At 38.7% G+C, this 22,624-nt stretch overlaps 1 protein-coding gene and 2 long non-coding RNA genes across 5 annotated transcripts in view; 1 reads left to right on the top strand and 2 right to left on the bottom strand.

Moving 5' to 3' along the window:
• Positions 1-2,316: 2,316 nt before the first annotated feature.
• On the bottom strand, positions 2,317-3,320 carry LOC117774750. Its single transcript, XR_004616129.1, has 2 exons — positions 3,035-3,320; positions 2,317-2,972 (listed from the first exon to the last, which is right to left on the bottom strand). It is a non-coding gene; the product is annotated as an uncharacterized LOC117774750 (long non-coding RNA).
• Positions 3,321-3,366: 46 nt separating this feature from the next.
• npas2 (neuronal PAS domain protein 2) lies at positions 3,367-18,239 on the bottom strand. 3 transcript variants are annotated; one of them, XM_034607369.1, is made up of 21 exons: positions 18,109-18,239; positions 16,363-16,419; positions 15,909-16,063; positions 15,655-15,746; positions 15,169-15,258; positions 14,540-14,660; positions 13,016-13,129; positions 12,729-12,844; positions 11,107-11,189; positions 10,904-11,010; positions 10,595-10,742; positions 10,354-10,438; positions 10,124-10,250; positions 8,464-8,558; positions 8,244-8,330; positions 7,232-7,420; positions 6,391-6,591; positions 5,772-5,956; positions 5,111-5,203; positions 4,684-4,894; positions 3,367-4,151 (listed from the first exon to the last, which is right to left on the bottom strand). In XM_034607369.1, exons 1-21 carry the CDS (start codon positions 18,162-18,164, stop codon positions 3,960-3,962), a joined length of 2,604 nt encoding a protein of 867 aa, XP_034463260.1. In that variant the 5' UTR covers positions 18,165-18,239; the 3' UTR covers positions 3,367-3,959. The 3 variants fall into 3 exon arrangements, with proteins under 3 accessions (XP_034463260.1, XP_034463262.1, XP_034463261.1); XM_034607371.1 differs by lacking the exon at positions 6,391-6,591; XM_034607370.1 differs by lacking the exon at positions 8,244-8,330.
• LOC117774751 overlaps positions 18,184-22,624 on the top strand; it is a 22,665-nt gene continuing 18,224 nt past the window's right edge. The window contains exon 1 of the long non-coding RNA XR_004616130.1: positions 18,184-18,309. This is a non-coding gene — a long non-coding RNA (uncharacterized LOC117774751). The remainder of the gene's footprint in view (positions 18,310-22,624) is intronic.

Below are 22,624 nucleotides of genomic sequence, written 5' to 3'. Positions count from 1 at the left end.
CAACTCGAACTCGCAAAAAAGCCTCACCTCCTCTAATAAGACACTTCATTATCTGTTACAAAATTACTTTAATTTTTAAAATCATGTAACATACATATGTAATCTATTAGACATATAAAATGAACAACTATGTAGTCTAAACTTTTTTTTACATTCTATTATACAATATATTCAATGTTTGTTTCTGCACGGAAACAACAGAAATGGCTGTGTACCAGGTGTGTTTTGTTCATGTCCTGGCAAATCTCACACAGAGAGCGCTGATCTGACGCCACGGCTCACACTCGTGGCGTCAGTCACCGTTTTACAAATCAGAAAAAAGTACAAGTTTAAATGTGACTTAAAAACCACATGCCCTCGAAGGGCATAGACACTCGATGAAAAGCCCATGAAGAAGAAAAGCTGACAGTTTGAGGAAAGAAACATAAAATAAAAAGGTGCAGCAGCTACAGATGTGGAGAGAGTTTAACTCAAAGAAAAACTGTCCTTACAGAGCAGAGGGATTATTTACAATTCACACCAAAAAAATAAAAGCCCATCCATCATTCTGGTGATTTGTCCAAAGCAAAAATAATTTAACCCACAGCTGGAGCACAATGCACTGTGTTTAATGAGTAGAACTGATGTCGCCCACCTTAGCAAGGCAAAATAAACAAATATATAGTTATACAGACGTGGACTGAAAATTGGATCTGGTGTGTGACTATGGAAAACAACCTCAAGGAGAAATCTTTACTTGCACTTCCCGAAAGGTTGATAAATATCTTGAAATAATGAATGAAAACAGAATTATAGTCGTCTATGGCACCTCTTAGTCGCTGGCTACGGGTCGTCACTTTATTGTTTCTGTATTCAAACATGGGAAAGTTTGGAGACTTATGAAGAGAGACTGACACATCCCATCTAAAATATATTTTCATGACTGTTTACAATTGCACTTTATCTTGAAAAAGACTGAAACCAATTTAACTGAAAGCAGAAATGACTTCAGTCACTCATGGCTGAATTACCCTTTTTAAAGACGCAGCTGTTTTTTATCACCACACAGCTGTTGCTGCTCTAAAAGTGTCTGAAATTCTGCTTGATGAGGACGTAAAGATTAAGATTCTGAATTTTATTTCTTTTTTCTCTCCATTGGTTTTCATTTTCCGTGATGTTTCTGAAGCCAACACTGCGGCACAATCCCATGCAGACCAAGTCCTGTGTAATCATTGTGATCGTAGCCTTCAGTGGACACGCGCTGTACCTTTTTAAATAAAGATACCGCTTATATCGACTGCTGAAGGAATGTTTCAATTTCATTAAAAAAATATTTCCATATAATTTACATGGTACAATGGCTTATTATACACTTCTATATACATCGTACATCTGTTCTGAAACATTTAAAACAGTATAAATTAACATTCTTTTTCTTTTCAAAATGACATTGCACATAGGAAGTGTGAAACTGCACTAAACATACACACAGAGTATTATGACATTTGAGTCTTATCGTCCAATGTGAACAGCGTCGGTCTTGAATGGGGCCAATTTGAATCAAGTGTGTCTGCTAAAACTATCCGAGAACTACGGAAGCATATTGCATTTAACATTTTCTGAATTGACAACATAATTTTCTACTTTCATGAGAATTTTTTTTGCTATTTTACTGAATTTAGTTTTCACGGGAAAACAGTCTGCCCCAGTTTTCACAAGAAAAACAAACCAGCTCTCGTTAATTTCCTAAAAACAGAGCAGATTGTTTTTTGTCATGACAACAGAAAATGATCTTGTAAATAAAAAAAAAAAGAGCAGGAATTTTTTTCTCAAGTGAATGCAATATGCACCTGTAGGGAACTAAAATGTAACACAAATTTAAAAGGTAGAAGATGGATATAAATAATCATAAGGTCAGACTCTGACACAGACAGGTCCTGCACAGTAAAATGTTACAAGTAGTGTGTGATTGTCATTACAGAAAGAGAGGCACGTACGTTTTCTTCCTCGACATCGTTCAACTGCAAATCTGGCTCCACCGAACCCCTCCTGACCTCCGTCTGTTACAACTGTCATCTCAGCGCATCAACCTTTATGTTACTAACAACTCAGGAGATTGTCTCACACACACAGTTAAAACCAGCACACAGTGTGTAAGGAACGAGATCTTGACGTAGAGACAGAACGGACTCCGCAAATCACTCTCAGACATATGAAAGACCGATGCTCGATAATTCAACATAAAGACAAATTTAGTGTTTTTGTTGTATTATATTTCACAAAGAAGCACATTGAAGGTGGCCATGTTTCCAAGGTAAATGAATTATCTGCTCTTTGTTCCCAATGAGATCACAATCATAACAGGAAGCAGTGTGTTATTCACTTGTCAATGAGCCCAGCTGCTCAGCGAAATGTCATGATTTCATTCGTTTGAGCTGATGCGATCAAATGACCAGACTTAAACAAACAGGGCAACAGAAAATCTCTTCTCACTGTTTCTGAGATGCTCGTGGAAAACACACAGATCAGAGGCGGTGCACTCTTCTCATAAGAGCATGATGGGGTGAGACATTAAGACCAGTGTTGACCTTTTAATGTCTGTAGGAACATAAAATCTATATAAAACTAGTTTCTTATCTGATATATTTTTTCTAATATATCTGTAATAAATAAAACATGAAATCATTTCATTAGGGTTTCAGTAAATAGTTAAATGAATCTTATTAGATACCATCTTTAAAGAAAGATTTGGGAAATTCAGATGTTCACGGCTGCAAAAAGCAGCCAATATATATTTGTAATATATCCAATACAAATCTAGATGTCCTTTGTTTTAATCTGATGCGGAAAATAATAAATTATGACCTATGAAAATATAACTTTGTATTCCAAATGGACCTGAGCTGGATTTTTAAAGCCGTAATCAGACAAAACTATCAAACTGACCACGGACGCACCACGGTTAAAGGCACACATTATTCCCCCCCCCCCCCCTCTGGTAGCTTGTTTTTCACTTGAAGTGTCGTGCTGCAGAGCTCATCAGAAGCATCAGGACTTCCGAGCTTTGCCGTTAATCTCTGTGAGAAGAGGTGTGATAGTCGTAACACTCCATCGTCAGTCCCAGATTGAGGCTTTAAAAATCTAGATAGACCTTTCTAGTTAGTGGAGGATCTCCCCTCCCCCCAGTTTCCCAGTGTAGTAGCATGTTACATCTGATTACACCTTATGTTAGATATGATCGTCATCTCATTACTGCATGTGCCACAATCATAAAGCTGTAAAGCTCCTCTCAAGCAACTTGCCACAAACATTCCTGCAAATAAATCTTTGCTTGTTGGGACAAAATGGGAGCGACACCTCATGTCTGCCACCTGAAACACACTGATGTCATTCCCTCATGAGATGAAGCATTTTCATTGGAGCTAAAGATCTGACCAGGGGGGATATTAGGTGGCTGGGGAGGGGGCGTCAAGCTTTAGGTTTGAAAACTAATCTCACTGATAAGCCATTATTAGAGAGAAAAATAGAATATTAATTCATGGGCAAAAATAAATATTCTACTTCAGGGGGGTGGTGGTACAAAGTGCAAACAGACACTAAGAAGGGAACTCTCTTGTGTTAGATGAAAACGTCCACATGTAAACATGTGAAAATTGTGTCTTCTTGAGAGCTTTGATAATCCACTTGTTCCAGCAGCGTCACTGACTGACGACTGAGCGTGAAGTGGGCTCAGCCCCTCAGGCTGACGGCCGGGGCTGACGTCAGGTCAGTGCAGCTTCTGCTTGTGGTTTTTATCGCTCCACTCCTTCCTCTGAACAGGCAGCTTCACATCAAAAGGGTCACTACCAGCGATTTTCCACTTTCCAGCATTTCTCTTGCAGAACATGACGTCAAGTTTGACTTCCAACGCCACAGCGTGCTGCTGCCAACATGGCGACGACACAGAGGGAGACCTCAGCGCTATGACAGAGTCCACAGCGCTACCGGGTCAGCATATTTCGGAAGTCTGAAACACTGCCTGTCTGGTTTTGGGAATGTTGGTACTGCCTTTGCTGCTGCTGCTGCTGTGCTTGCGGCTGCTGCTGGATGTATCCCACAGTGCTTTGCTGTGGAACGTTAGTGGCGTGTAAGAATGCTGGAGTAGAACCGCCATGTACAAGTCCTTGAGTCATCTGTGGACGCAAAAGAGAATGTGAACAAACTTGAATAAAATGTAATATTATAATAATAATAATGTAATAATATGTAACTTAAATTAGTTCTAAGCAAATGTGACTGTTAATAAATAGATACATTCTATTGAGGAATGCTCTTCAGTCCCTTCTAAGTAAATCCTAAAATAAAATGAAGCCCTGAGACACGGTTGTTTTCCTTATGGCACCTGGTCACACCTTTATGATCCATGGATGTTCATGATGTTCATGATAAAAATAATTCAGACATGATTTGATCTGACCAAATGAATTTAAGATTTGATCACAGCTTTGTTAAAAAGATGAGGTTTCTGAAAGCTGCGGTAACTAAGGATTTAGATGCAGTGTAATGCCTACAATTAGTATTATTCAGTAAATAAAGGGCCTGTGCATCAATTTACAAAAACCCATCACAGAAGATGACATTTAAAGTCTAACATATGTCAGTAGAAACTAAACACACAGTGGCTGGTATTACTGCATCGCTACACATAGCAGGTGGTCGCCATACCTGAAAGAACTGCTGGGGCTGTTGTAGCTGAAGGGAGTGCTGGGAGGCCTGAGGCTGAGTGTTGTAGGTTGACTGAGACTGGGGTGGGATGAAACTGTTGTGTGGGAACATGATGGGTGACGTGAAGACCGGGGAGGGCACAAGGACAGCGTTGCAGTTCACCTGTTGCATGGAGAACGACGGGGCGATGATCTGCTGCTCCAAGGTGTATCTGCACAGAGGGCACAAAGAAGAGCTCAAGCACAATGTGATGCTTTACCACACAAACAGACCACTGTGTGTGTGTGTGTGTGTGTGTGTGTGTGTGTGTGTGTGTGTGTGTGTGTGTGTGTGTGTGTGTGTGTGTGTGTGTGTGTGTGTGTGTGTGTGTGTGTGTGTGTGTGTGTGTGTGTGTGTGTGTGTGTGTGTGTGTCTGCGCAGTTCTCACATGGTTTGGGAGATGCCCATGTTGCACTGGGAAGGCTGTGAGGTGACACTGCTAGTGGGAACCAGCGTCTGCATTGGTTGGTTGAGAAGCATGCTGCACAAAATTAAATGTGTTACTAGAAGAACTCAGTTTGTACATTGGAAATAAAAACTCAAAGCAGGATGTCAAAAAGAATGAGGTTTTCACATTCAACTTTTCCTCTAAAAAGTATCAAGCTCGTACCTGCATCTTAGCAGAAATGATTTGGAGCCACACTTATATTTAAAATTGTAATAATCAGAACACACACACACACACACACACAAAAAGTTAGTAGCTCATGAAAAGAAAAAATTGTTTCAGCATTTTAAGTTTTGGCATATCAGAGTTTGGAACGTATGTATTGTACATGTCCTGTCGGTCCTGTCCTGCTGGAATAAAACTTTTATTCTACCAAAAAGGAGCATCTGCTTTTTTTTCTTTCTTATATCTCTACCTAAGAAAACTACCAACGGTTTTCCAGGATCCAGTTAACAAGTGAATAATAATGAAGACGACAGCAAGCTGCCCGATGCAGTTCTTAAATCTGATTGTATTACTGATGTCCGTCATACTGTCTGTACCACCTGGGAATTTGACTGGAATTTGTGTGTCTTTTCCCCCCTCTTTTTTATATTCTCACCGTAGTTGTCCATCTTGGTTGAAATCGTTTTCTGTGTGTCTTTGGTTTGCGTCCTGCAGAGGCCGCGTGTTACTCTGCGAGAACATCATGGGGTTGCTGTAGAAGGGCATCGTCAGACTCGTGTTCGTCTGCACGGGCAGACTCACTGCCTGCACTTGGCCGCCCCGCGCACTTCTCTGCTGGACCTACGATGACATACCATAGCAGCATATAAAAACAGTAGAATCCAACAGTAAAATTACATACTTTTTAATTATGCTCATACATCCTTCCTGTATGAAAGTGGATTGTATGAAATTATTATTAAGTTCCATCCATCACCTGACAATTGAGGTTTTCATGTTCTCTTCTGTATTTTTGCTACAACGCAAACAAGCTGCAACTGCAGTGAGCATGAGAAAAAGAAACTGGATATGAAGCTACTGCCTGCTGCTGTTGTCGTTGTGGTGTTTATATCTTTCGATAACCGACTGTTCCAGGGCTGAACCATAACATTTACCCCGTTGTGCCTGAAGTAGGTTGTGAGACGCCACTTGCTAATTATTGCATGTATTTTGATTAGTTTTTTAAACAGCTGTGTTTTAACACTTCTTGTGTTGTTTCAGGTTTTGATGATCACCTGTGTCGAGGGTGAGCTGTTCTCTCTCAGGAGTGAGTGAGGGGACGAGCTGTGGGCCCCGCAGGCTGGTGGTTTTGGGTGGCCTGTGTGCTGCCTGATCACCCCTGACTGGCTCTGCTGGGCCGGCCTGCCCAGGCCCTGCTGCTGAGGCTGCTGCTGGGCCTGGCCAAAGTCATCGTGGATAGGCTGCTGTAACAGCATCTAACAAATCCACGTACACAGAAAATATTAATTTATCCTTGCTTCACTTTAGCAGTGATTTTTGCTGAAAAAGTATGTTTATTATAAAGAGAAACAAGGCTCAAATGCTATTCTGCATATAATTGTTGAGTGTTTAGTCTGTTTAAACTCACAGCAGTATGTCTATATTGCCTTCAGTTTATTCATAATTAGTCGAGGTAACACGCTGGTTACTGGTCATATGTGGCATGGATAATAGGTGTTTGCGTTTCAAATCACAGCTCATCTCTTGTCATCTTCACACCCGAGAGGCAATGATATTAAACAAAGAGACAACTCATCTTTGTTAAACAAACATTACAACACGACAGAAGAATCTCTTCTCTGTGCGTGCTATGTAGGTCATGTAGTGGTTAGAGCGCTTGGAGCTGAGCTTGTTAGTGCTGGCCTCTTGGTGGGGCCATTCCAACATTGCAGTGTGAAGTTAGGCAACATGGGCCTATGATGTGATGGTGACTTTTCCAAAAAGCTCACATACAATTGTCTGACAATTTCTATGTTAGATGTAAGTCTGTGGCTAAGAATAAATAATAAATGAATACATAATTACATAGATACAATACCTAATTTCATATTTACTTTTTTTCTGTCTAAGAGTTACCTGGAGGTTAGCCAACTGAAGCTTTTCCTTAATGTCATGCAACTCTTGCTGCTGTGTCTTAATGTCAGCCTGCAGAATTCGGGTCCTCTCCTCCAGCTGCTCCTTCAGCTGGTTCATCACTCCGAGCTGAGGCTGCGGCAGCGGATACATGGGCGACTGCGGATGAGGCTGCTGCTGTGTTTGCTGTTGCTGGAAAGACATGATCCAAAAAATCAACTGGGAATGAGCAAAACCTGACAGTTTTATTTTGTGCTGCAGCTGTGTTCTATTATTGTGTATTCCAGAGAAAGTAATTATATAAGGAGACAATGATTTGTCAATACTCGTATAATAATGGTTCGTTCTCGTGATGAGGAAAGCACATCAGGCTTTACACCTTTTCCTGTGAAACTGCCATAGACTCTATGTTAAAGGGATAGTTCACCGAAAACAATGTAGGAGCTTCCGGACACTTGGATGACACCACATGAGAAAGAGAGATTTTTCGGTGAACTATCCCTTTAAGATGGACGAAATGATGGCTCAGAAAAATGAAGCCAAAGCATATTGATCACCCCCTGGAGGATGGCTGCAGTATAGGCCTCCTCCATGTTAGTCGCTGGAACATGGGCCAACTAAAAAGTCAAAATACATGTATGATAAAGAAATTTCTTTTTTTTTTTCTTTATAAGATGACTGTCGTCTTAGGTAAATGACATCTTCAGCACAAGATGTGTTCTCATCTGCAATATTTTGGCTTCATTTCAGGATAGTGGGAGGAACTGGAGACGAGGTCTATATACAGTCTATGGAAACTGCTCTTCTATCACAAAAATATACAAGCACAAATATGTGGAAAGCAACAACCAAAAAACATAAACAAGATATAATCTTGATAATTATTTCTTTTTTAACTGTGTCCGCACAAGCAACAAATGAAGACATGCAGCAGCAACAGTCAGAACAGTAAGATATTGTACACAAACAGAACAGAGGGAGGCAAAAAGGCAGGAGAGGAATTCTAAACACTGACCATTGCGGAGTGCTTGCTGCAGGTAGGAGAAAGGGGGAGGCTCATTTGGGGTGCGAGGTCAAAGGAATTTTGTCTTTGTGCCAAATTCTACAAGGGGGGAAATGACAAAGATTTACAATCCAGCACACTCTCTGACATGATATTGTGCCGACTTGGGTGCGGTTGTTTTTCAGGGAGCATTTTTTATCTCCAAAGACACGGAAACGTTGAATAAACTGACCTTTGAACTACTAGGCTGGAGTCTGGCAGAAGTCTTCTCCGTCCCAATGGAAGCAGACTGCCACGATGGTGTGCAGGCCTCTGTGTAGGAGTTAGCTGTTGCAGAAGAGACAGGTCACTGCTCAGTTAGATTGTAATCAGTGTTTTTCTCTGTTAACTGATAACCCCAACACCGGTAAGTTATATACAAGGTCTTGATGCTCTAGATACAGTTTCTTATGCATTACTTTATCTGTCAAGCGTTTGCTGTTCAGTGCAAGACACAGTTCTATCATTAAAACGTTTTTTTAGAACTTCTTGGCTGCAAATAAATACTAGAATTAGCACCTTGTGGTTGTCTGCCTCTGCCAACCAGTTTAGTTACAGGAAATATGGTCAAAATCTTCCCTTCTATTTTTGAGTTATGTCGTTGAATAAGGGCCAGAGAAGTATTTTTTGCTGAATATTTTGATGCCAGTGAATTTTTTTACTTTAACCATTTGGACATATAATTCTTTCACTTTATTATTTTATCCATTTAGACATTTGTTTTAAATTCTGTCAATCACCATATGAATTCTTGACTTATTGGCCCAAACTATCGTTTGTGAGGTAACGGTGTCGTTTGACCACCAAGATTTATTCAGTTCTATTTCTATCTCTTCCACTTTAAGTCCAAGTGAACGTTTGAGCCAAGTTTGAAGAAACTCCCTGAAGGTGTTCCTGAGATATCGCATTCATGAGAATAGGATGGACGGAAGGACAACCCAAAAACAAAGCTACCGGCTGCTGCTGAGGCATAATAACTGGATGAAATGTGAAATAGGTTGTATAACTCTCAGGAAGGAAACACTGTGCTACATAATGCTTTTTAATATTTAACTGTACAGTCTCTCCTCTTTCAAAATACTTCTGTTTCATCCTGAACAGAATATCCACAGATGTTTTTCTAAGATAAAGCCAGAACAACTTATAAATTGCATTTCTTCTATTGTTGTGTAACAAACCGGCTGATTCACTAGCCCTTGATTGCCACCGAATTCTGCCTCTGACTGAGCCCACAAACTGTGATTCATTCACTGGACGTTTTTGTCAATGTAGCCGACGCAAAATGAGCAAGCAAAGACAAATCATTGACAAACACATTTTTCTGAGAGATGTAGTTTGAAAAAAATATTTTTGAAAACAATGAAACACTGACGATAAGTGAAGGGAAGATGACAACAGCAGCAGTGGCAGCTGCTGTGTGTTTACTTTTCATTAACAGCAACTGTGACGAATCTGCTGCTGTGTATTGTTCATGAATATGCAGATGGCGTTAAGGCTTTTAGTACATTAAACGGTGGGTGGAAGAGCAGATGAAGTCAGAGAGACTGGAGGCTCAGGAAAATAGGCCACGCTAAAGTAAACCTTGGAAACGTTTAATCATAGTTGCATCGTCATCCACATATATAACAGTGGGTGTTTTATTGACTTATAATCTGTTTGTTGAAGAGGTTTTAAATCTGATCACAAGATCTTTTCAGATTAAAATACAAGGGCTCAACTTTTTTTATTTTCTTACATTTTTTCTGCCAAATGTAAATGACAGTGTTTCCTGCAGCCATACAGGAGCAGGATAACTGTTAATATTGACCTGCTGTTGAGTGAGTTAGCACTTTAGGGAGCAGAGGATGACTCACATGCAGAGTCTGACAGCGCTGTGTGGGAGGACTTCCGGGAGCTGTGGGAGGATACCGAACGTGCACCACTGTTTTTGTCCCGTGTAGGGTCCAGTGTGGAGCAGATGTCCAAGTACAGCTCCTGAGCCTAGAACACAGAGCCATGTTTAAAACAGAAGGTCAGATATAAGGCTTGGTCCTTGTAGGCATCACAGACTGTATGTACAGTAAAAGGAGTCTTGATACTTTACCTTCACAGAGGAGGGAGCTATCTCAGGTGGAGAGAGCTCTTCAAGGCCAAACGCTCTCCTCCTTTCAGCTCGCACTTCAGCATAACTGAATAACAGCAGATAGAAACACCATGAGTGACAGGTGTAGATCGACCCCGGTCTGAATCTAAAACCCCCGCTATCTTTGCCAAAACAGCCGATGACCTACACACAGACTCGGCACACGTCAAAACTACCCCAGGGTAAAATAATCAGTTTTTACCTGACAACAGTGTGAGTGCAGACAATGAACTCAGGCTTGGAGTTCCACTGGTGGTAAGTGATGTAGTAGTGAGTCTGCAACCAAATCCACTGCTGCCCTTTGGTCAGGAAGCGATAGTAACACGATTTACCTTTTCCAAACTGCATTACTAAGAGGAGAAAAAAGAAGACACACATCAGTGACATGTTCAGGCATCACAGGTCTTTGCACTAGTACAGTGAATTCATGTATGTTAACTTTAACCTATCTGAGAGAAATGGATTCCTGGATGTGGTGGTGAGGGTTGGAAAGAAAGATGCAGTTACTTACACTGATTGTGACACTGAGCTATAAGCTCCAAGTCATCTACATGATAGTAATCATAGCCGGACGTTCCAAGAACCTCAAAGGGTAAATAGCCGATGATTGGTGAAGCTCTGAAAAAAAAGAAGAAGATGATCTTCACATTAGAAAGATTTTCGTTACAAATAAAAACCTAATGATTGATTGAGAGGAAGAAACAAACCATTTACCTGTGATCTAAAAACAGAAACTTCCATTCAAGGCTGTGTCTGGAAGTGAACTCATCACAAGGATCTTCCACATTACACAAATCCTAAACAAAGCCACAGTCACAGATCGAGAAAGTCATGATTAAAACCTCACAATAAAGACAGGAATTAACAGTCTCATCATATTTTCTATTATTTGGTTTGGAGATTTGATGCACTACTATAATGTGAAGCCACCAGAACTATTTAATAAATACAAGTATAATGCTTGTACTTTAGCATGTAACAGAATGTACAGTGTAACTTCTGTACTATGTACTATGTACATACTATTTTGGAATTATATTTGTGTTGTTTGCATGTTAGGATTATTTTCTAAAAAGCTGTAACAAAAGCTTATGATCACTGAAACTGGTCTGGGGGGGGAACTTTGTAGGGTTCCAAACCTGCAGATTAAAACCAGTATGTGCAAAGGATGTGTCTTGTGTCTGAGAATCTGAGGAAAAAAATGTTCCATGTCACGTAGTCCAGACATTCATTGTTCCAGTCATTCCATACGGTAAATGAGGGTAATCAGTGTTTTTTTCTTTTACATTTTGGAATAAGTAGTGGGGAAGAATAGAGTCTGTTAAATAGATCTACCCTCTGAGCTCCAGCATATTTTGAGGTGGAAAGGTAAAATGGAAATTCCTGTCATGTTCCACTTATTAAAAACATTCATAAATTAATATTTTCTAAACCTTTGTAGAAAAAGGTTTTTACGCTGACATAATTATTGTGATATGATAAACAGGAGTTTAATGACATGTGTCAATGCCATTCAATCTAGAATAAAATTCAAAATCCTTCTCCCTACATATCTTCAAGAGCTCATAGTACTGTATTATCCCATTAGGTCCCTTTGCGTTCTGAAGGCACTTTCACTTGTGGCTTTAAATGTTCCTCTTTAATAACGTTATCATTAGTGTTGCTCAGGTTAGCCCATAAGGATCCCTTTATAATGCTGCTATAAGCTTTGACTGTGGGGGAAACTCCCATGATGCACTGAGCACATCTCTGACAACAGAGCTACAGGTTCCAAATCTGCCACAACTACTCAACTATTATTATTAGCATATTATTTATTATCAGCAGTATTATCATTACTACCTATATCATTGATTGGTGCAGCTACAATTGCTGCTGTTATTATTGACATTATTACATCTTTAAGTATCACTATTGTTTTCATTATAACAACTAGAGTGACAGTGCAGCTATCCCTCCCCCAGCCTGAGATCCTGTGATCTGAGTTGATCACAGGAAGGTTGCAAACATATGAATGCAACTCTATTTGACTTCAGTCACTTGGCATGTGTCCAGATGTAAACTCACTGAGCACCGTAGGGATCAGGTGCATCCTAATGATATAATCAGCTGGGAGGAACACAGTGTGACAGTGTGCAACAGGAAATGTCTAGAGAGCACTTGACTCTGTGCAGTCAATATGGACACGACTAAATCTCCTTCATGCCATAGACCACAGCTCACTGCTGTTTGATTATTCCTGGTTCAGTATCGCCCCTGTTTTCTTCCTTTGAGGGTAATGACGCCACATGCAAAATACACCAAGGCTCAAGTTTCAAGATCCCAGTTGGTCTCACCTTGAGAAACTGTGGAGTGACTAATCGTACAGTAGCGATGAGGCAGACCTGCTCCTCCAATGCTGACTGTAGGCTTCTTGGTAGCGTCAACTCAAGTCCGTTACAAGATCTAGGCACTGTGTGACAGAAGAAAAAGGATATGGGAACACAGTTAGTTGAGACATTTGTCATAATCTTATTCAATGAAAATAACTATTTATATCTATATATTAAGAGGATACATGAACAACACTGAAATGAACATTTTACGCAATTTTAAGTATTTTAAAGAAAACTAAAATCCTTACCATTGTTATGAAACTTGAAATCTCCGACAAACTTGACATACTCGTACACAGGTGGCTCTTTGGGGTCAATGTTACCTCTGGCTAGATGACAGCAAAATTCAATATGTGCCTCACCTGAAAAACAGCAGATTTTCATTTTTAAGCCCAGTCATTATACAATATACATGTATCTACAAATTGCCTTATTATTAATGAGGAGCTTCTCAATATTTTGGGGTTTGGTTTGACAGACAAGTTGCAGGTCTGCAGTTTGCAGATGAAGAACAGAGAAGAGTACAATGCATATGGAACATTGCAAACTCTTAACAGGTCTACAGATGATATCCCACGGTGGTAATGTTTGCTATAGAATATCATGAGGTGAATAAAAGACTTCACATAAATTTAGCGCAATGAAATAATTCTTAAGAAATATTTATATTTATAGTAATTAGTACTTTTCTTAGTTTCTTTTGGGAGTCAGAGGAGCTGATCTATGGTTTACCAACACATACACTTGTCTTTGTGTCGTCCTCACATATAAACTCTCCGGCAGAAAAAATGTTGATTAATCAAAAACACATTTACTACTTAACTGTGCATAATTTGCTACCATCTACAGGCATGTGGTCATTCTCCAGATCCCCAAAATCATATAGTTTTGAATGAAGAGGTCAGGATAGTTTGGGCACCACTTAAATTTGCTTTTTTGGTGACTTAAGACACGTAAAAGGAGAAAACAAGCAGGTGAACTTGAAAATCCTCATTTGATGAAACTTGATTGAGCGTTATTTGCTTAAAAGCCAGACATTCCTTTTCATGGAGGAAGCACCAAAGACTGATGTGTGTTTTTAAAACTGTGCCCAGGAGATGATGGTGATTACTGCAGACATGGCTCCGTGACAGTTTCCTATTTAGGCTTCTGAGGACAGACTGAGACACTTGCCACTCACCATCTCTCTTCCCCAGAAAAGCCCAATAGTGACACCGGATTAAGGTCAGTGTCTTGAGCCCCAGATACTACACTGCTTTGGATTAGTGCAAGAGCATAACAGTGATTTAAAGTCTTAACTATGATACTAAGCTAGCACCTATTATTAGCTAAAAGGCTAATCTTAGATACACACTAATCAGCAATCCAATAAAGTATGGACCCCAATTCAGCAACTTGCTCTATATTTAAAGAGCTTGAAGTGGTATTTACAGTGTCAAAGCAAACTTCAGAGATGTTCTGACACACAAAAATGAGTCTAAAATAATTTGGCAAGACTGATAACAAGAATGAAGTTTTGTGAAGTGTCTATATTTCAACCAAAAACTTAAAAATTAAAAAAACTCTGAGCTACAAAATAAATTAAAAAAAACTAAACAGGATTTTCTCCGCATTCATCCCCAACATTTGACCTTCCGATAAGATCAGAGACAAATCTGCAGGCTTTAACCGTTCAACTGTCGAGCTTCAATGCGATGACCCAGACGCAGTGTGGTGTTAGACACGGACAAGGGCCAGACGTGCACAGAGAGGCCGCCCAGTAGGATACTCACTGTCAAGGAAGTCAGCAGCAATGGGGTCAGTCATCAGCATGTGGGATGATAGCAGCTTATACACCTCCCCATGTTCCCGCTCCGGGAGGAAATTCAAGATATTTTGGTCCACCATATCTGACTGGTGCAAAAAAGGATACAAGAATGATGGTCAGTATTGGGGGAGTGTACAATATGTAACAGTGCTTCGATACAAATATAGTTACATGTGACATCATCATTAACCAGTGCAAGGTTTCAGTGTTTTAAAGTTATTTCAGATACACTTAGGAGCCATGAGCCTAAATGTGATGTTTATACTATTGCTCTGAAATGTGAATGAAATGAACATCAACATATAATAATGCTCTTAATTAGATCAGGTGAATAACAGATCAATTCATAAGCAACCTAAAAAAACAGGATTAGAATAAAAAAACACATTATCTTTCATTATTATTATGTGTGCTTTTTTTCCTTGTCATTTGTATATTTTGTATGTGTGTATTTGTTTTCTATTTTGACGTTTCTTAAAATAGAAAAAAAAAGATTAAAAGATCAAAATTAGAAGAAAAAAAAAGGACGACAACAACAACACAATGCAGAGTAAGCAAGAGGGTAAAGTAACTGATTTTAGCTTCCTTACTTACCGGTAAATGGCCAGTAAGTGAAGACACACTGTCAGATACGTATATGATGTTTCCATCTGTAGTTAATGCTACCAAGAAACCATCTAGGGCCTGTAAGAGGGAAAAGGTGGGGGCTTGACATTGAGGCTACAAGTATGTAGAACAGCATTGTGCAAATGAACAGTTACACTCGTACACTTTCACATGTCATCTACATCTGTGGTAGATAATTGCATAACAAAATCATACTGGCATGTTATTAATGTGTTTGCCTCCTCCATTGCCACCACAGTTCAGGAGTTCTTACAATTCTTACAATGCTCTGGGATAAGTCAACTTGAACAACAGTGGAAATATAACCAAGCCAATCATTTAATTCTCATCGCATTTCATCTTGCCCAGTTCTCCATGGGCATTTGAGAGACTGTGTCTTTTATTTTGTTAACAATATTAGTCAAAGCTTAATCATCATTAGCTGTTCTACAAACACATCCTCCTGAGCTTTACCTCCAGCATTAGCTGAGTGAACTCCTCATTACTGAGGAACGAAGGCTTCCAGTCCTGTCTCACATCGCAGGTTTCATTCTGTGCAGTGATGTCTAAAGAAGATAGAAGGGCAAGTAAAAGGATTAAACTAACTTCATGACGGAATCTAAAAATGATTCCTAAGAATTATATAAGTTAATTACTCAAAAAAGTGGGGAAATACATAAAGTCAACATTTTTTCGAGAACTCATGCTGTATACAATACATTTCTTACCTTTCTGTTTCTGCAAGAAATCAATAGTTCTCTGCAGTATGGTGGACTTGTCCATCTTGCGTGGATGGCCTTGGCCCTGCAGCATAGTGCATAGCTCCTTGATGAGCACATTGAATTGGTCTCTTCTTTTCTTTTCCGATTTGTTACGGGATGCCCTTAAAACGTCAACACACAAAACCAATTATCAATCAGTGGACTTAAAGGCAAAAGCTCCACAAATCAGGAAACTTGAGCTGATCTATTCAGAAATACTTAAACTGGTATTAATAGTATTAAACTATGTACATTTTCTTCAAATGTTGTGCTCAGATAGTCTTAAAATTCAAAGACTTGAATTGAAATGTGACACTGAAGATGAGCCAAAACTTCATTGGCCTGTATTATACAGTACACACACATATTACATCCAACCAAACGAAAATACAATCATTAACATGCACAGAGGACTGTGTACCTTTTTGCCCTGTCTTTCTCGTCGTCATCCATTAAATCGTCCACGCAGCTGTTGGTGCTAGAAACAGAGTGCTAAAAGTTAAAATGTTGTTTCAGCCAATGTCATCTTCTTTACACATAATCACAAGCACATATTTAATATCTGAAGCCAGAACAGCAGATTATACTTAAATGTATTCATTAAAGAAATAAGCCGTCACAAAGCATAAACAGCCTAACCGAAACAAGACTTTAACTTTAGTATGGAAAATAGCAAGTTACTCTGCTACTGTGTCTTATAAGCAATTTGAGTGCTCCCTGACCTGCTGCCCAGTTCTGGTTGTAGTAGGGTGTAAATTTGGGTTTCATTTTTTTCCAAATAGAATTTATCAAAACATTTCCATCTTTCTTCCTCTGAAGGTGCTAATTTTCTGCAATCAATCATATCATGTGTTGTAGGTAGAGTAGAGCTACCCGGTGGGAAGAAAGAACAAGTGTGTAGCATGTTGCATTAGCCTGGTGACTAATTGACAGATGCAATGAAGCCAAAATATATATTCAGGTTTAGGTTTGAATTTAAGGCCTGTGCATAACTCTTCGTTAGTTATGAGTTGCTATCCTTCCTAATCCGACTCAAAGGTGTATGGACAGATGGTAAAACCCTTTAAAGCTAATTTGTGTAGTAAGTATGATCACATGAAAATGTTAGAAGTATTTCCTTTTACACTGTGTCTACACTGATGTGGGCTACTGGTGTGGTCAGGGCATACAATGAGCAGGCAATACAATGGTCATACATGAACTGAAGTCTACAAGTGATATGATTAGTGATTGTTTCACTAATTCTGTGTGAGTATTATTTTTTTATAAATAGCACAAATAGCACAGTGTGCATTATTGCACACTTCAGCTCAAACGGAAGAATATGCACTGTACATTTGAATTATTTCTTCAGTTATTCAGACCCAAATTTAATTAAATACTTTTTGGAATGTGCTTTTCATGTATTACTCATTTAACATATTCTTTTATACAGTGACATTTAATTTCAACTTCAGGGAAGCTCCAAATTCCTTTAATAATGAGTCATCTGGATCCTTCTCAGAAATCAGTTCATGCAGTAGACTCCCCATCATCTCCCCTTAATCCACAGTCAACCAACTCTTCTCTTTTCTTATTTTTTGTATCTCCGTTGTAGTTTGACTGAAAATGTATCTTTTCAGAATTTCTGACAAGCAGTTCATCTGAATTTATATCACAGAAAAAACAATAGATTGGTGGAAAACAGTGAACGAATTGTTCAGCAGCTGAACAAACGTTCTTAAAGTGCTCAGTTGATGAATGAAAAAAATATTGTGGAGGAAGTAAGACTAATAAACACTGTGTGACACTTTTTTTTAACACTTGCTATACCTCAATTTCAATGTGCTACAACAATTTTAATTATATCATTTAATAATTGAGTAATTATTAAACATTTAACCATAAATGTGACTGATAACATTAAATCAGATTGTTTAAGATTTGTATGTCAAAGCCAAATTACTAAACTACATATGTTATGAGTCATCCACTATATGAGACACTAGTTAAAGCAAAGTAAATGAGGACTCCAGTGAATGTTTGACTACATTTAAAATGCACACACAAGGTACCCCTGCTCAGTTTCAGCCCACTCAAATGTTGAAGAACATGTCATATGTGAATAAATCAAGTCCTGTGTATAAAAACAGATCACAAACTGAAGGTAAATTGATTTGATACTCACTCCCATTCCCTGTGGGCGGATGAGCAAGGGACACCAAAGTCAGAAAGGTTGTCCATTCTCACACCCTTTCCCAACCAGGCCCTTTCTGAAGTCTTATAAGTCCCATCCGCGCTGACCTTGTCTGAACACTCTTGTGGAAAATCCTACCACGGACCAGCTACCCACCACTGCCTCCAGTCCACCAAAGAAACGCCAAGTCCTGTGAACATAGACAAAATCATTACAACCTAAAAGATAGATTTTGGATGGAGGATGAAAACTCCTGATGAACTCATGTTAACATATTGTAGGAAGGCTTTTTCGATGAGACCTGCTTTAAGGAAAATACATAAGATCCTCCGGACATCTGTGAAAAACATCCATCCTCTTTAACAATAAGGATATAGGGTGTGACGCAACTACAACACAATGTAAAGTACATTACCCCCTTCAGCCTCCACCTGAGTACAGTACTTCATCACAAAAGAAGTGTTGTTGCACAGGAGGAGCTCCCCTGACCTAGAAAAATGAGTCTGAAGACGACACCTCTTTTTGACAACCCTGTGTGGTAACAGCCACCTAATCCAAACTCAGAGCTCACAGACTGGAGCTTTGTTCGGCAGCAATTAAACAACAGGGGACTTTATTTGTTTACAGTTATTAGTGACACCTCTGCATATGGTTAACACTTCAAACCAATATGTTTTCTTTATTTGGTTAACAGAACGTGCATCATGTCTAATCTATCTTAAATATGCACAATAACAAAGGGCTGGTATTTTATTCAAAATCCCCATCAAGTTCTAGTAGAAAAACAAAACACACACACGTTCCTTTGATGTTGTTTTAAATGGTTGATGGGTTTTGTGGTCTAGAAACATTTGACATTAAATATAAATCATATGCAAGTTATGACTAGAGTTTGAGCGGAAAAGGGAATTCAGGCAGTCGAGTGATGTACACAAGTGGCCTCGGGGAAACTACCTGTTATTGCATTTTCAAGTCAAAGGAGAGCCAATATGAGAAGAGAAATACGTGATTTGGTGCAACCCTGAATAATTAACTACTTACAGATTATTAGTCTCGATATAACAAAAAATGGTCTGTATTCTGCACTAGTCTTCTTGTGCACTTTTACAGTAGATAAAAAGAGTACATCCAATATTTGGTTTCAGTATTCCCTATTATAGTTATGCATGTTGTGTTTTGGTGCTATACAAATAAATTCTGTTACCCACATAGTATATACGAACAGGTACAACTGTATGGAGCTGGTAAAATACAATTTCACTTACTTCAGCCACAGAGATGTACTTACTGGAATGAACTACATTTCCAGTTACAAAGCACTGCAGCTCAAGGGTGAAACATATGAGAGGAGAAAGAGTCAAACAGCCACTAACTACAAGACTGACTTCCATTGAGCACCAGATACATGAGTTATTTTGATCATACCATGACTAAACAGAAAAGAAAACATGTCATACTGTGACATTTCCCCATGTCAATTTTACTGAATAAATATCTGCATCATCACTGCACTTCTCAAATTCACGCTTTCATGTCAGATGAAATAATCTGATTTAAAATTCTCATGTGTAGGATTTTGAATGAAGACTGGCTCTAACAAATTATACGACCTCTCTATATAGTGTATATAAAAAATGCCCACTCTTCACTAAAAGCATGTCACTTATGCTCTGATCTCAGACAGTTCATGGCAGATATAAATACTGCTGTTTGTTTTAAAACCAAGAACTCATAAGTTCCTGTTCTTACTGATTATACAGACGACAGCATCATTGGTTTCTGATTTGTTCCGCTTTTCTGTGCTTTCTCCCAAACTCTCACCTTCCACACACCCCCTCACTGCTTCGCACAAAATAAAAAATCCAAGAGCCCAAATTCCTGTTCAGGATATTAATAATAATTAAATTAATTCACATTTGACATTAGCCACCAGGGGATAGCGCCTTCATAAACAACTAATTAGCAAAAAGTAAATAACTAAAATGCATCTAGTTCTAAAGCAGGAAGCAATGCCCCTTTGAACAGGCTTCCAAGGTGTTTGACTTAAACACAGGAGGCCCAGCGTCACATCCCATCTCCTACTTCAAGTGAGCAATAATGAATCATGAACACAGTCAAACAAAAGTGTTTTATAATAACTACCCTGAAACACACCTTAAATGTTCTGTGGATGTCATTTCCCAAGCCTTTACTTTGGAAGCCTAAACAATGGTGTTTACTCTTAGCATATAAATTTTGCTATACTATATATATGTCTATACTATATATATGTCTATACTATATATATATTTTATTATCTCATACCCATGGTGTCACCCCACCCTCAGGGAGCTTGATGAAGGTAAGAAGACTTGGTTATCCAACATGTACTGACAGTTACCCAAACAATTCAATGGAAACAGACCTTTCCATTACAGTCTTAATGAATGCACACAATCCCTTTCCTCCCTCTCATGTCCACTGAACATACACAAACATAAGAATCCTTTAAATGGACCATTGTTATATTGATGTTTCCCAAATTAACCCTGACTATCTATTCATACTCAGCACCAACATACAATGTTATCTCTGAGGGTTAACACTAATGCATAATCAGAAACATAACTTCTGCATTGACTGCATTGCTGTCCACTGATAATTGAATTTAAACTACTGGTAAAATTAAAAAAATTTAAAATCTTCTAAAAATGCACAGTTTTGGGGTGCATCAGGGATTTCTTCACTCTCCAGAACCATGTAAAATGAAGCCTCACATTTCAGCCTCTATGCTTATAATGTATTGAGGTTAAACCACACCTTGCAAGGTTAACAGCTAGAAAACACCAGAGTCCAGTTACACTTGTGCCCCCAGGTATTTAAAGCCTTTAACCAGCAACCTGAACTCATTGTAGAAGTCAGTACGGTCATGTTCAAGTTCACGACCAAACTCTGTGTAGGCTGTAAAAAACATGCAGACTTTCTTATTGTGCATAAACTTCCACAGAGGAAAGTAAATGCAGGAATTACAGCGTTTTCTTGAAAGTACATAGATTAATTAAAAAATTTAAAATTTTAATGGAGGAAAAACACCTGCTGCCAAAACGTCTAACACTCCACCTTCCCTGCCTAAAAGCTCTTGCGGGATAATGCTGTCGATTTGTATATTTAATTTAAAGCCCAGTAAATGTATACAAGCTTTCCTGAGGCAAACAGCTCTTACATATTTAATGTTTGCACCCAGTGTTGTATTCCTAAACATCTAGCCAATCTTAAAAGTTACAACCAGTCTTATTTTTATTCCAAACACCATTGTGCAGTCATTGAAAACGTCTGATGGATTTGATGTGAAAAAAGGGTGGCGGTGTCACTTCCAGACACCAGACAGCTCATTCGCTGCTGAAGTTCTGATACTACACAGCAGAAATAATAAAAGTACATCTGCAAAGCTCATATTTCCTCTTCACTTTTGTTTCTTTTCTTTGAAATGACAATTGTACTGGTCCTTGAACATCGAGTTACTCACAGGCTGCAGCCACATTCCCTCAGGTAGCTGTGTTATCTTGTAAATACAAACATTTAAACTATCTGAAATACTACACCACTGTCATGTGACAGATCATTTACGGATTATCAAAACCTCTAACTATCTTTTAGTTATTGGTGAATTACACCACTTGTGCAAAAAGGTGAGAGTGTCAGTAACTGTAAACTTACAATGGCTGGTGAATGACATGGGCACAGATGAAAGATGCTGACAGCAGATATTTCTCAAGAGAAAATACCTTTTTACGTCAGTGCATAGGGTGTGGCTGACATGCCTGTCAACGTCAACTCAAGAGGATTTAGTATTAATGACACAGCATTTAGTCTTCATTCTCCTTCATACATTACACAAGAATAAAGTCCAGACTTTTCCCCTCAAAGAACTGTTGTAACATGGAACTGGGTAATTCATACAGCAGTGCATTTATTTGTAATCTACTGTAAACCCACAGACCAAAGAAAACCTGCTTTGTTCTTCTATTTTAGAATATAGGACAAGATGGTGAGTATCCCTTGTACTGGCAAAGAACTATGTAATTATATTGACCTTAATTTATGGAACAAATTAGAGTTAGAACTTCCACATTTACCTAGCATCTAGACGGACCTAGTTTATTCATATTTCAACTGGGATTTTCTCTTTACTTTGTTTTTTTTCTTAGGGAGAGACTATGGAAACTTTACAGCTATAGATGTGTTACCGTTTACATCATAGTAGCTATCTTAAGCCATCATGACTAATAATGTGAATAATGCACATCAAGAGGCATTTTTCATCAGTGTCTTGAATAAATTGATACAAAAATTGCTGGATCAGCCAAAGACTATATTTTCCAGTAGGATTGCAATTAACAAATACTTTCTTGATTAATCAATTAGTTGTTTCGTCCATAAAATGCCAATCTGTGTTTCCCAAACCCCAACTTTGTATTGAGTTGTAAATAATGGCTTCATTAATGGTTGAGAAATTATCTAGTAATGC

This window comes from Hippoglossus hippoglossus, chromosome 14, assembly GCF_009819705.1.
Source record: "Hippoglossus hippoglossus isolate fHipHip1 chromosome 14, fHipHip1.pri, whole genome shotgun sequence".
NCBI classification, from domain to species: domain Eukaryota; kingdom Metazoa; phylum Chordata; class Actinopteri; order Pleuronectiformes; family Pleuronectidae; genus Hippoglossus; species Hippoglossus hippoglossus.
Note: the sequence above shows the minus strand (reverse complement) of the source record. Positions and strands in the feature narration are given on the sequence as shown.